The 22,106-nt window shown below is 36.7% G+C and overlaps 1 protein-coding gene across 3 annotated transcripts in view; it reads left to right on the top strand.

Annotated features, from left to right (window-relative positions):
- Positions 1–22,106, top strand: part of LOC124157683 (roundabout homolog 2-like) — a 984,420-nt gene that overhangs the window by 808,880 nt on the left and 153,434 nt on the right. For all 3 annotated transcript variants that reach the window (XR_006864642.1, XM_046532623.1, XM_046532622.1), the window contains one exon: positions 21,450–21,584. Coding sequence is in view for 2 of the 3 variants with exons in the window: in XM_046532623.1 (XP_046388579.1) it covers positions 21,450–21,584 (135 nt within the window). In the remaining variant the exon portion in view is untranslated. The remainder of the gene's footprint in view (positions 1–21,449; positions 21,585–22,106) is intronic.

Genomic DNA, 22,106 nt, shown 5'->3' with positions numbered 1-22,106 from the left:
TGTAGTTGTATGCAATAAGGAAAATCAAAGCCTTTATTAGGTGCTCCTTGCCTGCGGTCTATGTGTTAAATGTAAACAGCATATAGGACCATTTGCTGGTGTTTGAGTTTAACGAGAAACTCATCAAGTCCTCAGCGCAATTACCTTCAGTACCTTTGTATTTCAGCGTCTGGTATCGGCGTACCACTTAAGTAATCAAATATATTACCTATGAAATATAAGTCACGTGATTGTATTATTCACTCACTTATATTCATTTTTTACTTACTTATTTATCAGATTGCCCTTCGTATTGCTATCCGCTTCATTTTCGTTTTATTAAACCCTTAAGTGAGTCATTAAAAATTACACGACACACCCTTATCCCAGTGCATGAGTCAATACTAAATTCACTGCGCAACTTGTTTAGTATTAGATGACAATTAATTCACTCTTAAATTTGCTGAAATTACTCTTCTAATTCCAGTTAATATTTCATTCGCAGATTGTAATGCGGAAACTAAACTAGTTAATTATGTGTTTGTATCACAATTCAATTTTACTGTTGATGCTTCAATATGCTGCAGTCCAAAGCAAATTTGACGAGGGATAGGTCAATTGAATATCATATCAATGCCAAATAGTAATTACTTACATCAAATTTCATATTCCGTGCGAACGGAGGACAGAAAATCGATTCATGCATATAATTTGAGAAGCTTCCAATGAAATGTTTCCCGTGGTTAATGATGTAGGTATTTAATTAAGGCATTTAACTGTTATTTCATCTGAAATTAGATTGGTTGGTTACCTATTCCTGTGTGACTTGGTAATTTTGTCAAATAGGTCGTTACAAATTAGTTCATTAAAGCCATTGAGCTCTTTGCTTGTCTATTAATCACTGTTCATCGAAAACAAGACATTGGATATGAATTGAAAATGGAGAGGTAGTCATCTACTTATGTTTGTCGTAATATTACGATGTAAGTTAATCATAGAGGCATTATGGAAATAAAATATGATTAATTGTATTATGGTATAATTTTATATTTATAAATTTAGCTTTATGCATGACTTGATCTCTCTCTATTGAAAGGAATCTCAAACAATTAGCCTCATAAATTCTCTATCGCGGATAAAAACCAATTGAAATATCTTTGATTGAAATTGTTCATGGAGAGATAACGCTGTTTTCAATTTTTGGCAGGAATATGAAAATTTACATAAAAATATAGGCTATAGTTTAGTATCAACACTTCAGATTATGTGAATATAAATTGCTGGAAGCTGCATTATAAAACAATACTGAAATTTAGTCATTATAAATATTTAATATGTGTTAGTAATGACATTACCCAGAAATTAAAAGTATGCTATACGGAGTGTGGCAGTGCGCCTAACTTGGGCCCCAGCCGCTAGGATTGCGGCAAAACCCGAAAGTTCAAAGTTAATCACTGATACGGAACAAACAATTCGAGTCCCAACACATAACAATTGCTTAGTGAGGCACACACAACATAAAGAACACAGAGATCTACTAATGTGAAGCGCAGCACAACGTTTTCTTCCTTAACAAAAAAAATTCAAAGTATGACTCACAGCGCGCCTACCGAAGGATTATGTATAAAAATTCTCTTCTCAACAATAGGAAACGTAGCTTTTGCCACATTTTTCTTTTACCGCTTCTATTAGGGGTAAAAACCAACGGCTGATCCTTGTTTACGGCCTTCAAATTGAGTATATTCTATTGTCTCGTATTTGATAATTTTATGGTAATATCTCATCAGTCGTGGTAGTGATTTATTTGGAACGCAATCCATCAAATACGTTTTTGGTAAAGAGTTCTCGGGATCGCCACCGGGTCAGGAACTCCATATCTGCCAACGTTTCGATGTCCGACTCGGTCATCGTCCTCAGGGCTGTGAATCATTAGCAGGACACTAAGCAAATGCCTATTGGAGTATTCTTAAAAACCTTAAGTTCCACTATGCGAATTGTGACCGCCTGAGTTCGACAAACATTTATATTTTGTTTGAGAATTAAGTAAATACCTATATCCATACAATGAGAATATAACGCCTGGTGAGCAAGACTCCATGTCACTATACCTATCTTTTTCCGAACTTATTTCACCTTGTGGAATGGGTACCACAACATAAAAGTTCCCTTCACAGAGCACCCGGTTACTAAAAACGTTTCCGTTCGGGTATGTCTCCGCAATCATGGGAATTGGAACGAGAACACTTCAAAAGTGCAGCTTGTACTCGGTAAATTAGGCTAAAATTCCATCTCTAAAGCTTCTGCAAGCGGTTTAAAACACCACCCATCCGGTTTTGATTTTTAGGGAGCCTTGGTTAAAGTTTTCTGCGGAGATATTTTCGAAGATTACCGCATTACCGTTGAGGGCCGTAAAATTCTATCCAATTAACGTCATGGAGTAGGGAAGTCAGCCGCGTGCATCGGCCCGTATCGGTACATCCACGCGGAATTGAGCGAGGGAACGAGAAGGGAAGAAGGCGAAGCATCGGAAGAACGGGTAATGTCGTGCGAAATGGGATGACCCGTAAGAGCGTCCGGGACCGAAGCAGTAGAGGAAGAGGCAATGGCCTCAATGATCCCCAACTTCTGGAGAGGATGCGTAGGACAAGTGCATGGAGTGGAAGGACCCTTTACCTCTCGATTAACACTGGTAATACGAGCAATTCTAAATTGAACTTGGGATTTAGGTGAATGAGCTTATAAAACATCTAAGATAAAATTGTGCCCTCTCGGCTTAACTAGTTTTTTTGATCCTGAAATCCAGCTATTTTTTTCTATGATAGCCAAAATTCATTCCATGGTACTATTTATGCTTGACGTTGAATAAGTGTCGCCGAGCGGCCTCTACCGAATATTAGTCAACGCTGCGGTGGCGATGCCTAAATCTGCTGAAAATAACGTCGTGAATATCCCAGAATTTACTCAGCAATAGATGTTTGCTCTGTGCCGTCTTCATTTTACACTTTATAATTCTTGGAACTCTAGTTTTAATATTCAAATAAGTTTTTGCGGCGTGTAGACCATTGGCGTAGACACCGGCTTGAGTCATATTGATATCCGGCTTGTGTTAAATTTAAATGAACCATTTTCAATAACATAACTACCCCTTTTTTGGCATGTATTGCGTATACTGATTATTAGACAGGTTAGTTGGGTAACTAAGAAATTCACGAATGTTACTTTCTGGATGTAAACATGCAGTTCAAGCCACCCAGATATCGAAACGAGAATAAATTACCTTAATTGTCATTAGTATAATTATCATCCTTGCGTCAAACATTTCCATCCGACATTTGTTGAAAACATTTTGGAGTACTTGTCGTAATATAGACATTAATTGAAAGTACATCTTAATCAAATGACTATTTTTTACAGCAAATAATTAAGAAATTGGATGGAAAGCTATAAAAGGCCGTTCTGTAGACAAATGTATAAATAAGTAATACATTGGTATTAACTTTTTTCCCAACATATTTTAGCAGGTGTGACTTATTCCGTGGTTGACCGTGTATGAAGTATTCAAACCTTAGGTGAAATTATTTTAATGTTTAAAAAATTAGCACTATTGCTTAGTGCCGAAATACGTTTGATGCTTGAATTTTGGCTGTATGTGATAAAAGTTTTTTTAATTCAATATCTATAGTTTAATTGAAATTGAAACAAGGTTAATTTATGATTAGTGGTTACTGATTGAAGGCCCTATGTTTGAATGTTACAAAATCTTGGTAGCTCTCGTTTTAACCTAACATTTGAGCAACTTATAGAAGTAGACATTTGGTAGAGATGGTAATAAAGTGCATCTCAAGCTGTGATGAACTCTTCGCGGGTTCTACACCGGGTGAAGAGAAAAGAGAAGAGATGCAAGCAGATTTCATCACTATAACGTACCAAGGAAGATTGAAATATTACTTTACACCTCACGCTTCTTTTCATTTTTCCATTAAACCGCTCAGTATGACTGAAAATAAGAGAGGGGAACATTAACACCGTAACTTCTTACTGGTACTGAAGTCTCTCGAAGCACACGCTTTAGTACTGAACCGCGTGAAATAAATGTCTTCAGTTACGTTCCCTTGCTCGATATGAACTGCTCCTAAACCCTTCGCAGCTTTGTGGCCTTAGGGTAGATGGGAAGAGACGAGGGGGATTGGATGACGTCGGAAAAGCGGGAGGTTGGCTGAGAGAGAGAGGGTTTTTAGAGTGAGAGCAAAGTTCGTTGGGGAGCGACCGCGGAATGTGACACAGGTGGTGTGGAGCTCAGCGGGGGCGTTTGGGAAATATTGGAGCGGAGCGGATCTCCGTGCCGCCTCTTGAATAGTTTAGTTAGCTCGCACAAAATTGTGTTTCGGCCCAACGGAATGGATTGAATGCCTCAAGCCGGTAATGAATCTGGGTGGATTTTTTCTAAGAACTATTTGACCTTCTGTGAGGAATCAAGAGGTAGCTCAATATTATTTCTCCCGGAATATTATTGAATTATTTCTCATATATTTTAAAAAATCGGACTTCAAAAATACATTCTCATGTATCCATTATATTTTCTGCGCTTCATTATCATAGGATGGAGAGCAAAATATATTTTATTTGGTTATCCAATATGGCTTCATTAATTTTGGTAATATTGTGTGTCCACTGTTAAATAATTATGTTTATGTATGAATTATGGTTTCTGCATTACAACATGTTTCGTTCAGGCACTTCAGCAGAATTAAAAGTTACCAATTTGAGTATACCAAGTTGCGTATAGTTTAATTCAAATAGTTAACTGCTTAATTTTTTCATGCTTAATATCACCTATCCTATCCTATCTTTTTTGTTAATCCTTATACATGTTCATTCTGCATCTAGAAAAGTTATTTTGGTGTAGGTGTATTAATTAAATTTATTTTCGTTTATAAAGGGTCGTGCGTAATCAGATGTAGCTGAAATCTAGATCCATAACTCAGTGTGTTCCACAACTCTGTATCTTACCGGCATATGTTTACCGCCGTAAAATAATTTTGTTCCTTTATCAAGGTAACGAGGACTTGAAAGTACTTATCTTGATTTGAATGCAGCTATATTAATTAAGGAGACAAGCGTTGCCCCATAATAATTACTTTCTCCTTTTCAGGATAAAATCTAGCCTTGCTTCCAGAGTTTTAAAATCTGTGGTTACAAATTGAGGTGTAATCATTTAAATTCTTTGCTGTCTTTTTGACTCACAAGAATGGAGCATGGATAATTATTTCAACGAGCTTTCATTAATTTTGGTGTTCTTGAGTTTCCACAGTGCAATATATTTTCAAAGAGAATGCTTGCAACTTATTATTCTCTTCCGCTATTTGACCTTTAAATACGTAGATATAAAGATACGAAAAAAAGTACTATTTCGCGTATCACAAAGAACTCTATCAAGTTATTTCTCTGGACATATTATTCTTTTGTACTGGTGGAATTTTTAAAAGGTTAAAATAATCCATTACCTTAAATAATGATTGTTATCCAATATAAGGACAATGTTTTTAGTATCTACGATAATTAATTCATTTTTATCATCGAGTGATTTTGGTGTATTGTTTCACAATCATGAAAATGAAATACCTTCTAGGGTGGATTTTAATATAACTTTTTGTGTGGTTAATTCATGGATTTACTAAAATTACGTATTTTTTAATATAGACTGAAGTTAATTGGAATACCAGAAGCTATATTTGCTTTCAAAACGAATTGTCTGATTGGCAGCCAGCATTAGATAGAAAACCCTGGCTCGAAAGAGGATTCGTGACTCGGTCATTTTTCAACAGTTTCATTTGCTAATACGTTTGAAAATTGTAAATTAAATATGAGTATAAAAATATTGTGCTACTGGGATAACGATCGCCACTTTAACCAGCGTTTTTGGTGACTTAATTTGAAAATAGAAGTGATTTAGCTACAGTTTACTTGATTTTATAATACAGTCGGCATCAGATACCATGAGAAATGACAATGGATGTAAATGATTGGCTAGAATAGAAAACGGATTTATCTGGATGAGGGAAAAGGTTAATTCAAAAAGATATGGTGAAAAATGCAAGAGCATGAAGATAGGCCTTCAGACGAAGTAATCCTTTCGAATTGTCTCTAAGACCATGATTTACAGAGATGCAGTCAATGTGATACTCGGTTATTATTAGAGCTACGAAATACCGGAAAAGCAATCAATAAAATGCAGGTAGAAAGTTGAAGGCAGATATAGCAAGAATTGCATTCCGGCATGCAATTAGAATATGAGACTGTGTATATTTAGATGTTAAATTTTGTATTTGCTTGCCGGTGCTTGGTATTGAGGGCGGAATTCAGAATTGGAGCCCTATTAGATGATTTTACTCGAGCTACTACATAATTCCTTTGTGAAAGTGGTGGTACCATACACTGCCTGAAGAGAAAGGTATCAAATGAACCTGTAAACGTTTATGTGACAGATTTTACAATAGATCAACTGCGACGTTGCCTTAGGGTAACCCACAAGTTAACTGTTTCGGATTCAAATTTAATCAGTGCAGCGACGATAAAGGCTATTTCTATTTATAGAAAGCATAGCAATGTTTCAAAATTTCACTGAGAATCATCACGCTTGTTTCCGTCTCACATTCGCTTAACCTTGTTACACGTTGAACGGTAAGGTCATTTTACCACTGCGAGCGCATTTACAACGTCAAATCAAACGATCTGGGTTATGCATATAAAAATATCCTATAATATGTACTATTATTCCCTTTTTTATTTTCTCAATCCTTTATGATGATAAAAACACATTCTCAACTTTAAGAAGGTGGTAATTGAGATTTATATACTATTTACTTACTATTAATATAGCAGTGAGGAATCAGAAAAGATAAACGCCGTGGCGGATAGTCACTCCCTTTATTTTGCCTTTGTTGAATGAGGGTTTTCCTTGTATTTGTGATTGAACACTTTAATACCCTTTAAAGCAGAATAAGGATTAATTGTCAATTTTTGAGGTTATTTTAAAGTAATTTCAATTGCAATGATGTTAGATAATGATATGATAGCTAAAAAATGACTTTCAAATCGTTAACTTAACCTACACCAAAAGATCACCTTAATTGGATGGGCATAAATTTCCCCGGTACCAATTAAGCCATTTTTTTAGTGACCGTTGATACAGAGAGGTAGCAAACATATTTTAAATAAAAATTATTTTATTTCCATACCTAGACCGGTAATAGTTAAATTTTAATTTAAGAAAAAATCAAGAGTAACTTCATGTTTGTATCGTCTAATGAGGAGTCAGACAAAATAATTGTGATATTTTAATCAAAATTTATTTTATTTCCACGAGGAATCCGTAAAAAGGTTAAATTTATGTTTTAGAATGTGACAAAAATAAACCATGTCATGCTAGCGTCTTATAAAGGAATTAGATGACAAATATCCGCGTAAAACTAAATAAGTCGATTCCTTTTGAATACTGGTATTTACCTCAAGTACGAGCAAATTATTGGCATCGAATGGTTTATCCTCGCCAGGGAAGATGAACATCCAAAGTTTAATATCAATTAAAAAATGGGATTCGGAGTTCATATATTCATTTAATACTACGTGACAGGGATCAACTATCTGCTTATTTCAATAACTTATATCACATATGTAAAGAATAAATACGATTCATAATCGGCTTCATATCTTCAAAATCTTTTGTGATTAGGGTTGAATAGCCATTGACCTTCGTTAACGGCGGTTGTCGTGGTAAATTAACTACCTATTTATACCAAAAATTAAAACTATGCGCTACATAATGTTCGTTACATTTCATTTTAAACCTATTGGTGAGATAAAGAAATTTTAGGTCATACAGTGCCTACCTAAAAAGCTGCCGTCAAAGTTTTCATTGATTCACAAATAATTCATATGATACTGCATTGGTTTAATTGTAATTGATGATGGGCTGCTTCCAGGTTCTCTCCCGGGTCTGTTCATCTCAGGCGACGACATGTTTCGCAAACGTTGCAGTATGCTTCTTCAGGTCTGAAGCAAACGAAGAAGTTTGCGAAACATGTCATCGCCTGAGATAAACAGACGCGGGAGAGGACCTGAAAGCAGCCAATCATCGACACCACTTCGCGGAAGCCTTGTTTTCAATATTTTACCTGTAGCCTCATCTCAGTGGGTTTCAAGCAAAACTATGGCCTTACTTTCTTCTCCGGTAGGACACAAACCACGCTTCTTGAAATTTTCTCCTTGTCCCAATTCCTCTTTCTCTCCACGTACTCCTCTCCTTGGTTGCCCTTTACTTTCCCTTTTCTGTCCCTACTCAACCCCCACACCACTTCATCTGCTAACCCGCTCCTCGCGGAGCCAGGCTCCGATGCCACTATTTACCCATCACTCCACGTTCCCCGGATGTCGCCCCACAGCCAACAAAGACTCCTTCCGAAAACCATTCCTCTCTATCATACATCTTCCTCCTCGTGCTTCTCCTTCTACTCTCTCGCGAATGCCAACCCATCTACCGTTTAGAGTTCGCGAGTTTTGCTCTGACCCCAAATCCTCCGTCTTCTCGACGTGCGACCTTGGTGGAGTCAAGTGCCCGCAAATTTACGAAATCTCGGATTCTGATAATTATTCACCTCCTCAAATATGCTACTCTCTCTCTGTCTCATCAAAAGACGCTTTCAAATATTTTTTTTTTCTACATTTCGCCGAAAACTTAGCTTGCTTAAATAGTGTTGAAATATTAACATTTTAATTGCCTTTTCACTTCCTAAATTCCACGGAACCAAAGGTCATGAATAATGTTCGACAAGAAAATACGAATTATGTATTTTAATCGATTAAAAAGGAAAATAAACCTTTTTTTGTTGAAGTATCCTTAAGGTCATTTTTCTTTTTGTCTTGTTTTGAAATGTTTTAAGGCTATTAGATATTATTGGGAATTGAATATGGAAATTGAGGGAACATGTATAAACGCAAGCTCTAGGAATATTCATAACGTTGTTGTTTTTACGTAGGAAAAGATAATGTATGGACATCTATTATTTTCGTTGAAAACGGAGAGATTTGTGGTAATTTATTTTTACAATGTTTTTAATGTGAGAATTTGTGGAAACATTGTTGTTAGATGGTAGTGGCAGGAATTTTCCGGAAATCCATTAAAACATTTAAGGAAAATCTTTGCTGTTAAGGTAATGAGTTTCTAAAATAATACGCCCTTAATTTTGAGCAATATTAAATTCTCTTTGAACTTTCCACATTAAAAATATCGACACTTTGGTGATCTTTAAGGCAATAGTGGTGAATCAGAGTCGAAACAGTCGACCCTTATCAGTGAGTTGTATCAGAGTGAGAAAAGTTATCAGTGAGATATACATATACAGAGTGAATTTTCATTCTCAATATCATGGCTCGAATAAGTAAAGCGAAGAACGTTTAAAAGTTTTAGCAGTCATTTTTCAGACAAATAATGTGACAATCAAACGTAAACATCTATCAAAAACATAAATCAAAAATAAATTTTCTTCATCATTAATACTCTTAAAAAAGACAAAAATAAATAATTGAAGGTTTGTCACGGTTGAATTTTATTTTATCATCAGTCCCTCACGGAGCACTTGACGTGTTAAACATTTGGTGGATCTTGACTTCAAAGAAGTCCAACATAAGGGTTGCAAAATTCGTGAATCGCCAATACAAGTCGTTATAATCAATTACCCGTTAGTGATAGGCTACTCAAACAACACAACTGCACTACTAGTTGCATAGATACAAGGATAAGGCTCCTAGCGTGTCGTCTGCCACTTGGGAGTCGCTGTATGCTACGTTGACTACCCATGCGATACGGTAGAAATGAGTGTCGACTGCATCCTGTCTTTCTCATGGACAAGGAAACCGCTCATTACATTCTAGAATTTCAATTTTCTGGACTCCTGACTTTGAGTAAAGCTAACTTTATTTCACAATAGTAAGTGTCCTCGTAAATTCAGTTTGAATTCCATTGCAATTCAGTACCGCTTGGTATAAAAGATTAGGCATTTTTCAGTTGGTCTAGAAGCTATGATGTTTTTAGTTGATGAATTATAATACGATAAATTCTTTCAATATAAAAATAAGTTTTGAAATCTAATGATGTGATAATTTTGCGTTTATTAACCGTAATGCTGAATGTGCTTGTAATTGCATTGATTTTAGTGAAACCCAACTTTCATACTTACATATCAGTTCAATTTTTATACTTTATCATATCATTGTTGAATAAAACAGTGAGCAAATGCAAATTTTGTCGTTGAAGAATAGGAAAATATAAACTTTCAATCCATACCTCTCATATAATTTGAGAAAAGACGTCTGTTGACATTCTGTTAAAATTGAGATTACTGAATATGATAAATTACTTTTATAGCAAAGACAGCATTATATTTTTTCAGTTTCAAGAAATTATGCTTTTCATTTTTTCTCTTTGAGAGAAAAAATACTCTTAATACCCAGAACCCCAGGGTCTAATCGATTGTGAATCATGATTTATTTTCTGCCTCCTGGGCTGCTTCTGCAATTTTATTAAATATTGTAAGGATAAGAATTTTTTAAATAAATATCTCTTTAATATTTCAATGCCGGATGTGATTGAATGACCCCATTTTGACGTGTGAAACCGAAAGCAAATTATAATGAATTTTTATTACGTGTCAACCCTTATCTTCTTTTGTAATTCCATGAAGATAATCTCCGCCGCGAAATTATCTAATTGCATACATACGGACAGGAGTTACCGCTCCCTCGCCGAGCCTTTCCAATTCCCTCGTTAGTAGTGTGCTGCACCTCAGCCCCACCATCACCCGAATCTCAATCATGCTCATCCACCTCCAAATTCCAATTCTCCGTCCCAACAAAGTGAATTCCTCGCCGCGTGATATTCTAATACTCGGTTCGCCGCCGAGAGAGCGCGCACGCGGCCTTACGGTTTTAGCAACCTGCATCGACGGGGGATTTTGCGGGCCCTTTGCGTCCCCTACCCCTTTCGTGTGTGTACATGTGTCCGTTAGCTTGCATCTTGCATGTGTTTTCTGACGGTGTCGTCCAATGCACGTTTCTTCCCCGCATGCATGTGTTTACGTCGGCGATTCCAACCCCCCTTTTATCCACCCGACGTACCCGCGTCGTGGTGGTTAATGACACTGCACTATCCGGGCCCCACCGGTAATAATGCTGCGGCAAAGGTGATACCGCCTCTCGCTGCCGTGAGATAGGATGAGTATACAGGTGATCACGTCGGATGGCGCACCCAGAAAGGCGTGAAGTCAGCCCTTGGTTTGTTTGGGAAATGGGCAAAGGGATATAGAGAGGAGAACACGTCGGAGTTTGGGATATTTCGGGTGGGAAAATGGTGATTGGTGCGTTCTGCGTGTTATTCGGAAGATGCCGCCAAAGAGTGGCGATGTACAGAAAAAACTAAAGCTTAAAACGAGAGGAAAACGGAAAGATGAACGAATGAAAACACAGAAAATTTTAATTTATTAATTTCATTTTGATTAATTGGCGTTGTTGGACATGCAACGTCGCACTTTTCTCTCATTTCTGGAAATGCACGAAAGTTCGCGATTGCTTATATAAAGTGCCTTTCCCTTTTTCCATATTATGTTTATAATAAACAACAAGGAATACATTCTGATTGAATGATTAAGGATTTTGGATTACGCTTCTTCTAAGCATATTTATTGGGCTAATCGAGATGTTTTTATAACCGCCCGTGTTTGAACCACAACGGCGACGTTGAACTTATCCTAGACTGTCTCTGGTGTTTGAATTTCTCTCTCATTAGAGGGTTGCTTCGGTCTCCTTCCTAAGATGATTGGCTTAAAAATTGTTGCTTACTTGAAGTATTCATTTTATATATAGCTATTAGACAAAGTATGTTTTATGTATTAATATCCTGTGTATCAAGTTACTTTTTAAAAGGAATTCTTCAGTTTTTCTAACCCATTTTACCGTCAATAAATCTCGTTACGTTTCTGATTAAGATGCAATTTTATTGACAAAATTACTGCTTCGTAATTTTAGGATTGAAAATCGTGTCCCAGAGGTTTGCATGACTTGCTCATTGCAAAATTCTGCTGCCTAATCATGGATTATGTAGGGTTACTTCTTGTATGAGCCACAACAATATGCTAATAACACTGAGAAAAGCAAAATGAATTTGTGAATAGTTGGCGGTTACATGCTCCATAACATAATTATCTTTAATTAGATACAATGGATATCAAAAGTATTTTGGTAAAAATAAGTGCTCTGAAATTAAGGACGGGTACTATTTTTAGAAATAATTTTTTTAATAAATATGAGCAACGTAAGAAAATTCTTCGAAAGATTGTTATCGGTCGTGATGGGGTCTTTTCGTCGTTGAAATATGAAACGTTGTAAACATTTTCGCACAGTGAAGTAGAGATAGAGCTTTGGCACTAATAGGTCATTGTTTGATAACTGAGATAGGTTATCTTATATCCCACTGTAAGCTTCAAAGGCTTTATCCTGACGTAGGGTCCTCCAACGGCCTTAATGGCCTTCTTTCAGTGCAAGTGAGTACATGAGGAATTTATTTTATATTTGCAAGGTTATTTTTCAGTCTTCCGGACTATACGGGATGGAAACTTTGAACAAGATTGTCGATTGTATGATTATGAACACCTTGAAGTGCATGACTGGATCGAAACACGACTGCCAAAGCTTCATATAATTGAGATGTTCCAGGAGGGGCATGAATTTTTTTCTTGCTTTTCTCGTGGAATTGGCCTCGGCACCAAGCCACATAAGATTTGAATTTGATTTGGATTCTTAATTATTGTATCATTAAATTTACAGGTAATTAGCATCCTATTAAATAAACCATTTGCCTTCAGTGCACGAACAGCGTTTGGTGATAGGAATTAAGTTTTAGCCTAACTTTTCGTTTAAATTCTATAGTCTACTGGGAATTTCAACACCGCAAAGAGATACGTCACACTTGTATAATTGCCGTATTGACTGATTCTGTATGACTACAAGTGATTCCAAAATTGCTGATTTTTAAACTCACTTCTAATTAGCATTTAACTCTTACGTTACACAATATAGTGCTGTAACCCAGTATAGGTCTAACATATAAACACACCTCCACTGCGTTTGTGCAGTGGAGAGGTATATGTATTGAAAGTTAATCCAATTAATTATGTTTTTGCATCATGAAGCTTGCCAAAAAATATTAAAAATCCACTGAATTTTCCATCTAAATTCATATTTTTCTTTCCCTGTTCTATGCGGGATGTGCTCTCACCTTTTCTCTATTTCTCTCTCTCCCTCTTCTCTCGACTTCGATTATCTTGATACAACGGGAGCGGAAGCTTACCCATATGGCCGACACCGCCGATTCTATTTCCTCCCCAGCGACAGAATCGTGGATTCCACGCCGAAAGTATCTACGGCGCAGTTCCGCCGTTGTCCGCCGATGTATTACTCCCTGCGCATCAGACAAGCGTATGGTTCGAGTGCGTCAGCCGCGGGCTCGTTGAAAAAGCATCTATTTATTTTTTGTTTTTTTTTTACGAAATTTTAGTCTGCGTTCCGCGCGTATTTTTTTGTTTTTTACTTCCCACGAGCATTCCGCTTTCTCCACTCATGCACCCACTCTGCGCGGCACCGCAGAGCAATTTCCTGCTCTGAGTGTCTCATATTCAGAGTGTTTGCCAGCACGCCGGGGTACGCAATGTGTACGGCATTGACAGATGATACCGTTATGAAAATTCCGTTCCCTTTGCGCCGTGATATTTTTTTCGGCCCCAGTGTTGAGTAGGTCATTAGGCGTGGCGATTGAGTGGCTATGTCACCAACTAGTAGTCAACGAATGGCTTGGGAAAATTACTTTTAGGAATTTGAAAAATTGGAAAGGTCAGGGCTGCGAGAGATTGGATATTCAAATTCCGGCACTTCATACTAAATAGTGGCGAAGTACTCAGTAGAACGATTCATATCATAAGTGATTGAAATATAACCCAAAGTGCCAGTGGAATACATGTCCTTGTATTACGATTTTTCAATTAGTCATGAGACGAAAAGAAGGCAAGCGGACAATTCCTTGCTAACTACCAATTCAAATACGCGAAAGAAAAATCTATTTGAAACTATTATCTCGTATCCTTTACAGAATTGCTACTTATTATTCAATATCATGATTTAGATATTCTCATTAATGATACATATTTTTTTTGGATTTGTAGCATTTTTTATTCCTTTGGCATATATGGTAAGATATGGCATAATGTGAACTGTAATTGCTATAACATTTAACACCAACGTAGGGTACTATATTGCTATACTATACCATCAAATACTATGTACTGTAGTAGTGTATAATGATATGTATTAATCATTCTAATTAACCTTTTGCTGTGACGTGATCATGCTTTCTGCTGAATGTTGACCAAGTTAGGCATTTTTTCTCAACTACATTTTGGTCTCATTTAATTGCATTTCATTTTGCCAAAATAAGCGTTCGCTAAAAAAAATATTGCTTCGGGAAGTAAATTGCGTGCGCCGAAGCATTCAATATTTGGGTGTGATTCGAGAATTTTTTTAGTCCAATTTTTCCTCAGTGAGAAGCAAAAGGAAAACCGTTTCTCTTATTTAGTCGTAACCTCTTTTCGCATGTGCTTGCGATAAGCACGGTAGAAAATATAAGGCCGGGAATGGAAAATGTTAGCACAGACTCAATTTGTCGCCCTGCCTTGGTTCCTATTTTTTGTATGAAGGGAAAGCGATGGGAATGCTACCGCGGCGTGGTTTGCAACTCTTTTTTTCTGTCATAGATACTCTGTGCGGATTGTGCCAAATTGAGCGTTAACATTCCAACTAATTTGTTCCGCAACCTAATCGCTGAATTTCTCAGCTTCCTTTGTTCTTTCGACCCTGTATTTTACGGGGAAAGGTGTTTTCCAATGATAGTTCGGGAGGGTAATTGCAGTATACACGGAAAAATATTGCGATGTTGCAGACTTGGAACAAACATTTTAAGGATTAAGGTTAGAGTTCATTGTTTCCTTCAATCTTATGATTTCTTTCAGTGAATTTCTGTTTACGACCTTAGCTTGATTATTATTTTTTTACTGTCGATTGTGGTAGAGTAAAATCAATGAAAAATAAACGTATTTCTTCGTTTTACCAATCTCCGCGTACTTCTATAGCTTAAGTGACGAAAAATCGACCCTTCCTTAGTTGAGGTCATCACAACCTTGGTTGGTGCCCTTAGGTGGTTGATACCACGAGCTCATGCCGAAATGGGAAAGCAATAATCAGCCACTCACAGGCCATGTGTATGGAAAGGAAATATATACGGCCTTGCCTGAATTGTTGTTTTTAGCATTCTTTTGGGCGATTTATTTACTCAATGAAAGGTTGTATCTAGGCTAGTAGATTAATTTTGATTTTTATAGCTTCACTAGTACATGCAATTGTCAGGAATTTTTGCGTTTTCATATCTTAAGCGTACGAGAGAACGGCTGAGAGTGGATTTTCCTTTTTCGTCTAAACCCATCATTCCCTTAAATCTAACGATTCTTTTCACTGGATTGCGCTTTAGGATCTGAATGAATGATCCTTTGGCTATGGTATGAATATATGAATATCAATATGTTTTTTTTTCAAAATTGTTGTTCGAGTGTATGCCGAGTAATGTGCTTCGACCGCGACGTTTGGTGAATTATTGGTGCCGAACCCTCCCCCTTGCATTCTTTACTCCCTATCTCATTCCACCTCTCCTACTTGAAATAAGAAAAAAATCCAGCATCACCAAGTACCTGTTAATTACCCATAAATAAGTGATTTTTGGATTTGGTGGAACACGGCTACTTTTTCAGTGCATCACTCGACACACACCCATATGCCAATTTTGTCGTCACGAGCCACGAAAGCTTTAATCAAGAAATATCTTACCTTCCTGGTTGATAAGTGTTATTTTTCCGTTAAAAGAAAATGCATTGTTGTGATTTTACCGAGACACGTTTTATCGATGGAATTACAATATTTCAATAGTATGTTTAATTGTTAACAAAATTTACAATTTAACACACTCTTATGCGACATCACTTTGCCAAGCATCCAGATTCTTTGACATTGATTTCTTTATGCAGTCTAAAATATTTCTTGGTGCTTCATCGTGACACCTATTAACAATCTATCATAGTTTTTTCCATCACCCATCCCTATTTTTCATTATGTCATTGAGCTGCCATTCATTGAAATATCCTCTTTAGTTCATTCCTCCATTCTCTTCTTCTTTGTGATACATCTTTGCTTTTCCTTTCACCTTTCTTGGCTCTACTAAGCTCTTTCTTCCCGATTGGTTCCATGACATCGTTATGCCTCTACTCTGAGACGATATAAAGGAATTCTTTCCGCGTTGGAAAGCGATCCACCATGGGCCATTATATTTCGTCGAGGCAGGGGTCTTACACGTGCACGGACCGTGCGGCGTTCCGTAAGCGTCCACTCTCCAAACTTTTCAGCGCTTTCTAATGGATCCCAAAGATGGTTACAAAGAGACGGTAGAAGATAGGAAGCAAGGGTGAGAGGAAAAAAGGTAAAAAAGTTGTTGTGAGAAAATAAATTGGATAGAAAGAGGCCAAGAAAATAATATCACGTGCGGCACTAATAAATACCGAAGAGCAACGGGCAGCTAAAGGATGGAATGCTTGGAGAATAGGGATTATGTTAAAATCTGAGAGCCAAAAGTCTATCTTTTAGGTGTTTTCAACTAAATTCGGTTCCTAATTCCATAAATCGGCTTTTTAAGTACTATTAAGAGTTCAGGATGCACTTTAGCTGCAACTGACTGTTTTTTATATATTTTTCTTATTTTCAGTAGCACTAACCTAAACTTTTTCCCCATTTATATTCGTAACGGATCAGACAAACTTTTCCTCTTTTTCGTGATAATTTTCTAATCCATTCTCTCCCTATTGCCCTCTAAAGGTATACACATTTCTAAGCATGAATATATTTCATCATTTCGGTATCAGCTCTAAAACAGGCGTTTATTAATTCATCTATAAATGCAACCCCTACTGAGTGGATTATTCCCTAACTGGAACAGTGTCGTTGCACAAGTGCGACACACAGTTGATGAATGTTGAATATTTTAATATGGTATTTGTTTTTCCGAATAAAAAAGGTTAAAAAACAGTTACCAACGGAAAGTAGTTATTGTATGCCGCTGACTAAAAATTTGCTCTCATTATAAACAAATTTTTAGCTGAACTTTGTTGAATTTTTTGCCTAAAAAAACATATGCACACTGTACATATTTAGTGTATTACAATCGTTTACGGCATTCCAGTATGCCAGTATTCCAGTCGTGGTATATTGCCTTTCATTGAGTATCTGTTTGAAGACTTATTAATAATATGTACTATGGGAAGCATGCAAGAAAGGAGCGATGTCGATTTTTCCCATACGTTAGGAATTTACAATCGTCTATGAGACGATTATTATCTCAGCCTACAAATTGTCAAATATATTTGTTGTGCTTTTTCTCAGCGTGTCCTTTTGATAATAATCATTGTTATTCATTACCTCATGTTTCTTTTTTGACTACCCGTACGTGTAAGAGAATAAAGCTTCGCAATTATTCGTTTCCGTTATCTTCCAAATGGGTATGCCATTTGTCCATTCCAATAAGAAAATGAGGGCATTGAAATTAGTTAGGGCCAGAAGGGTTTTAATGGCCACTTCATTCCCTTTAGCTCTTGTTCATAATTTCACGCTCATTTCAAAGGAACAAGATTTGTTTTCAGTTTTCTCTTTTGCGACCCTCTATTGGGGATTTTTCAAAGCAATCCCTATTATCGGATGATGGATAAGTCCACAGAAGAAGACTATGGGGACAAGTACCTTGGACAAGTCGAGAAGTAAACGGGTAAGAAGAGTCTCAGTGAGGTATAAAAGTAAGAGGCGCTTGTAAGAAGTAGCTTAGGATAGGCGTACATAGGAGGCAGCAGTATCACAATCGTAGGATTGGATTTCAATGTATGTATGCATGTAATGGTTATTGTTTATTTCTACGAATTCAGGCTCTGAGTTTTTAAATGTATCCAATTTATCTAGGTAGGGTATAATTGATGGTTTGAGGCGTGACTTGGTGAAATTGCTCCATAGCTCCAGGTAGGCTATATTTTCCTTTAAGTAAAAGTCGTCGCATATGCCCCGAAAAAGAAAGTGATATTCACTCATTGCTTCAATATAAGGGTAGGTTTAGATATTCACAAGGGTAGAGAGAAATCTACGCTAAGTGACAGATATGGGTATTCCACGAATTCAGGTATGGGGACCAGTTTCTTTCCCTGAGCTACTTTATACCGTGGATAACGTCTAACCTCACCTCAAGTATCGCGATCACGACTGGTTTTGATAGCAGGTGGTACAAATTAATTACGCATTTGACTTTAAATTTCCCTTCGTAATTTATCACTGAAATTTTAGCTGTGATGATTATCGCTGGAAAGTAAATGCTCAGTGGATTACGTTTACATGTTCAATATTTGCGAGACCATCGTGAAACGCCTCTTCAAGCGTATGCTGTTGGAATTTTCCGACTCAGATAACACACTTCACAAACCTCAGTGTGCCTATAGAGTTTCGATTATCTTTTCTGATATATATTGGTATTTATGAGCCTCATAATTCCGCGCTTTTGATTCCCTCTTTAATACTACTGGTTATTGTTCTGTCGAATCACATAAATACAAATGTTTTTGTAAAACAATTGTTTTATAACGGTTAGTAGGTAAGGTCATCTTATCTTTTAAATTGAACATTTTAAATATTATCTTGAATTTACCTGTGCATCTCGAGTTTTGCCTCGAGTTTAAGCATCATTCAGTACTCTGGATATTTTTTGGAAATATATATTTATAAGAAATTGAAAACCAGCTAAAAGGGTTAATATTCCAAAATAAGTAATATGGTCAAGTAAATAAATTTCACGTATTTTTAGTGAAAATTTCATCCTTATCCTCTATTTTTATGGCACTTATTATCGCATACGGGTGGATTACCTTAACCTGCTCGTAAAATCACCTTTTCTCCCATTTAAAAGTTTAGAGTTATCCTCCTTGCAGCAGGAAAACTGTTTCAGTCCATTAGATTTTTACTGCGATTAATGGCCAGCGGAGGAAATCGTACCTGCACGGTCAAAGGAAACGCAGTGTTTTACAGTCCAGGTGAATCAAAAGGGGAAAGGAAACCAATGGTGACGAGTGAGAGGAGAAAGTAAAAGGGGTGAGTGTAAATCCAATGGTGTGAACGAGAAACTGGAGAAAAATACGAAGTCAGCTAGAAGGGGAGATAAAAAGCGGAGTTGGTGTGAGGCTTTTAATTAAAGCTGAGAGGGTTCAGATGGGCCCTGGCCAGTCGTTTTTATTTATTCCCCTAATGCGGAAGCGCGTATGTGTGCGTGCCTGTGTCGCCTGTAGAGTGCCACGCTCCGTGTGTCCGAGCGAGAGTTTTAAGCACCTAACGTCCCATTTTCATCAAGGATCTGAATATTGAAATTGTCTCTCCCGCGCACCTAACTTATACGAGAGCGCCCGGGAGAAATATTTGCATAAACATTTCCCGAATTGAATGCGTTGTAATTCATTTTATCCGACGCGAAAATTACGTAGGAACCAACTGACCCTTTTTTAATAGGTATGGCACAAGAATTTAGCCACAATCGTCCTACCAATAAATATTAATTTATTTCATGGTACTACTAAAATTTTAGTAGTACCATGAATTTATTTAAGATCCCCTGATGTTAAATGTTTTTTGCAACAGTATCGGGCCTTGAGGTTAGTTTATTGAGAACTTTTACTTTGAGAGCAAGACTTTAAGAGATTCTAATTATCTCGTTCTGTAAGTGTGATTGGAGACTCGCTGTTGCTCACAATTAAATACTGAATTGTTCGTTCGTTTAAGATTGAGTCATTTGGTAGACGTATATTTTGGTAATTTTAAGTTGTCTCTTTACCAGCAGTTTGTAGTATTGGTGATATTATTTGTGAATATTATGTCTCTGCATTCAGGCCAAATGCCTTTATTTGAAAATTGCGTAAAACTATACAAAATAGAATATTCGCCATTCTTCTTATCGGTAATATCCCAGAGAAATATTTCTCATAAGACATATCAGCATAACCTAAAGTATGCTGTTTACTAAAAATTGTAATAATGAAAAACAAGGGGCAATGCTATTGGTACTACTTCAATGAATTAAATGTTGATTTGTAAGCAGCGGGGTGTTAATTTTTGCAAAATGTTGATTTTTTGCATTGGAAACATTTGAATTGTTTTGTCTTTAATATCGTTATTATATGCTCTGAAAAATATAATAGCATTTTTACTGAGTATAACATTTGGTTTCAGTTATTAATGAAAACAATCGCATTTTCCGTGGAAATTTTGAAATTTTAGTCCATTACACGACATATTTCGGAATAAACCTCATTAAGTGCCTTTTCCTCTTCTCCATAGGAAATTTTTCAGTCTTTTTTTTTAGTCTATGATTGCATAATGGCACTACGATTGTATTACTACGGTCTATGGTTAAATTAGAGATTACAGTGTAGTAGCTAGGAAACTAATTAAATGTCGTGGAATGGATGAAATTCTCGCCGTTTTTTGTTGATTGAAGATTATATCCTATGCAGGCAATTGTATGTATTCATTAAAAGATGATACTATATTCGGTTTCGCATTCAATGCAATTCATGTTAAATGATATGTGGAATTATCCGATTTGATGCAGTCTCAATGTTTTTCTGTTTCAATTTTTGTTGAATATACATGAGTTTGCAAAAGAAAAATATGTTGATGGAAATATTTCCTTTCGTCTGCTTTTTACTCTTTACTAGCTATCATTATACTATGGTTTATTCTTTTAAAATATTTCTTCATGCTAAAGGTGATATGTAAGTCAAGGTAATGGTCCTATGAGTAAGTTTATGCAAAGTATATTCTTTGATATATTCAAACAGAAACGGATATTTCCAGCTACCAATCCTCTTGACTTTGTTGACGGAGGCTTCCTCGGAAGGGTGCAGTAGACACTTCCCAGTTGTCCTTCGCGTCCATTTCTCTTCGTATGACAATTTCGCGGACGTTGCAGCAGGTGTTTTAAGGTTTGAAGTGTCGGATGAAACTCTTTCAAAAACCGGCCATTCAGGACGTACGTGGCCAAAACCAAGGCGTGTATAAGACGGGAAAAAAACATGCATCCGGCACTTCAAACCTGAAGACACCTACTACAACACGGGCGAAGCTGTCGTGCGAAGATGAGCCGACATGAAGGACAACTAGGAAAACAAGCTGCATCTTTTGAGTTTGTATGTGAAAACTGCAATTTTATACATTCACCTCGCTTATATTTTCGTTTTGATTCATTTCAGGTGTCAACAGGAGCTGGCAGATTGTCTCACCTTTTCCATCTGCGCGTAGTGGTGCCAGAAGCTATTATTCTGGGAAGCGGTGAATACCACGTGGGAGAAGGGAGTGCCATATCCCTTGTCTGCATTATCGAAAATGTAAGTGGAGTCCTTCAAGTCAATACAATCCTCTTAAATCACAAATTTCACTGATTTGGATGCCTAAACGCGATATTTCCCTGTAAAACACCGGTACCCATTTTGAATCTGCCTTTAACTGGAGACGTGGAGATGATTTACCTTTAAATATTCTACAGATGTACTCGCATACTCTTTCCATTCATTAAGATTCATCTCTTCTAGCGGCTACAGTTTTATTGTCTATTATATTAGTCCACACACAATTCTAGCAATGATTCCATTAGTTACTAGCCTCTGAGATTTCACCTACAGTCAAAGAAGAGATGCATGAGCAAGTCTAATTCAATGGCCTTTCACTTCTGTCTTGTATTTGTCCCATTCAGAGGTATCCTTTTATCATGTGTTATTTCAAGGATTCCTTAGCACATACTACTTTTTACTGTGTTGTAATTCCGTTGTTTGCTCCGAACTCCTCATTTAAAAAAGCAAAAAATGACTAATAAACAGTCAAATGGTAAAGGAATATATGAAGCACTCACA

This window comes from Ischnura elegans, chromosome 4 (genome assembly GCF_921293095.1).
Source record: "Ischnura elegans chromosome 4, ioIscEleg1.1, whole genome shotgun sequence".
Lineage (NCBI taxonomy): Eukaryota > Metazoa > Arthropoda > Insecta > Odonata > Coenagrionidae > Ischnura > Ischnura elegans.
Note: the sequence above shows the minus strand (reverse complement) of the source record. Positions and strands in the feature narration are given on the sequence as shown.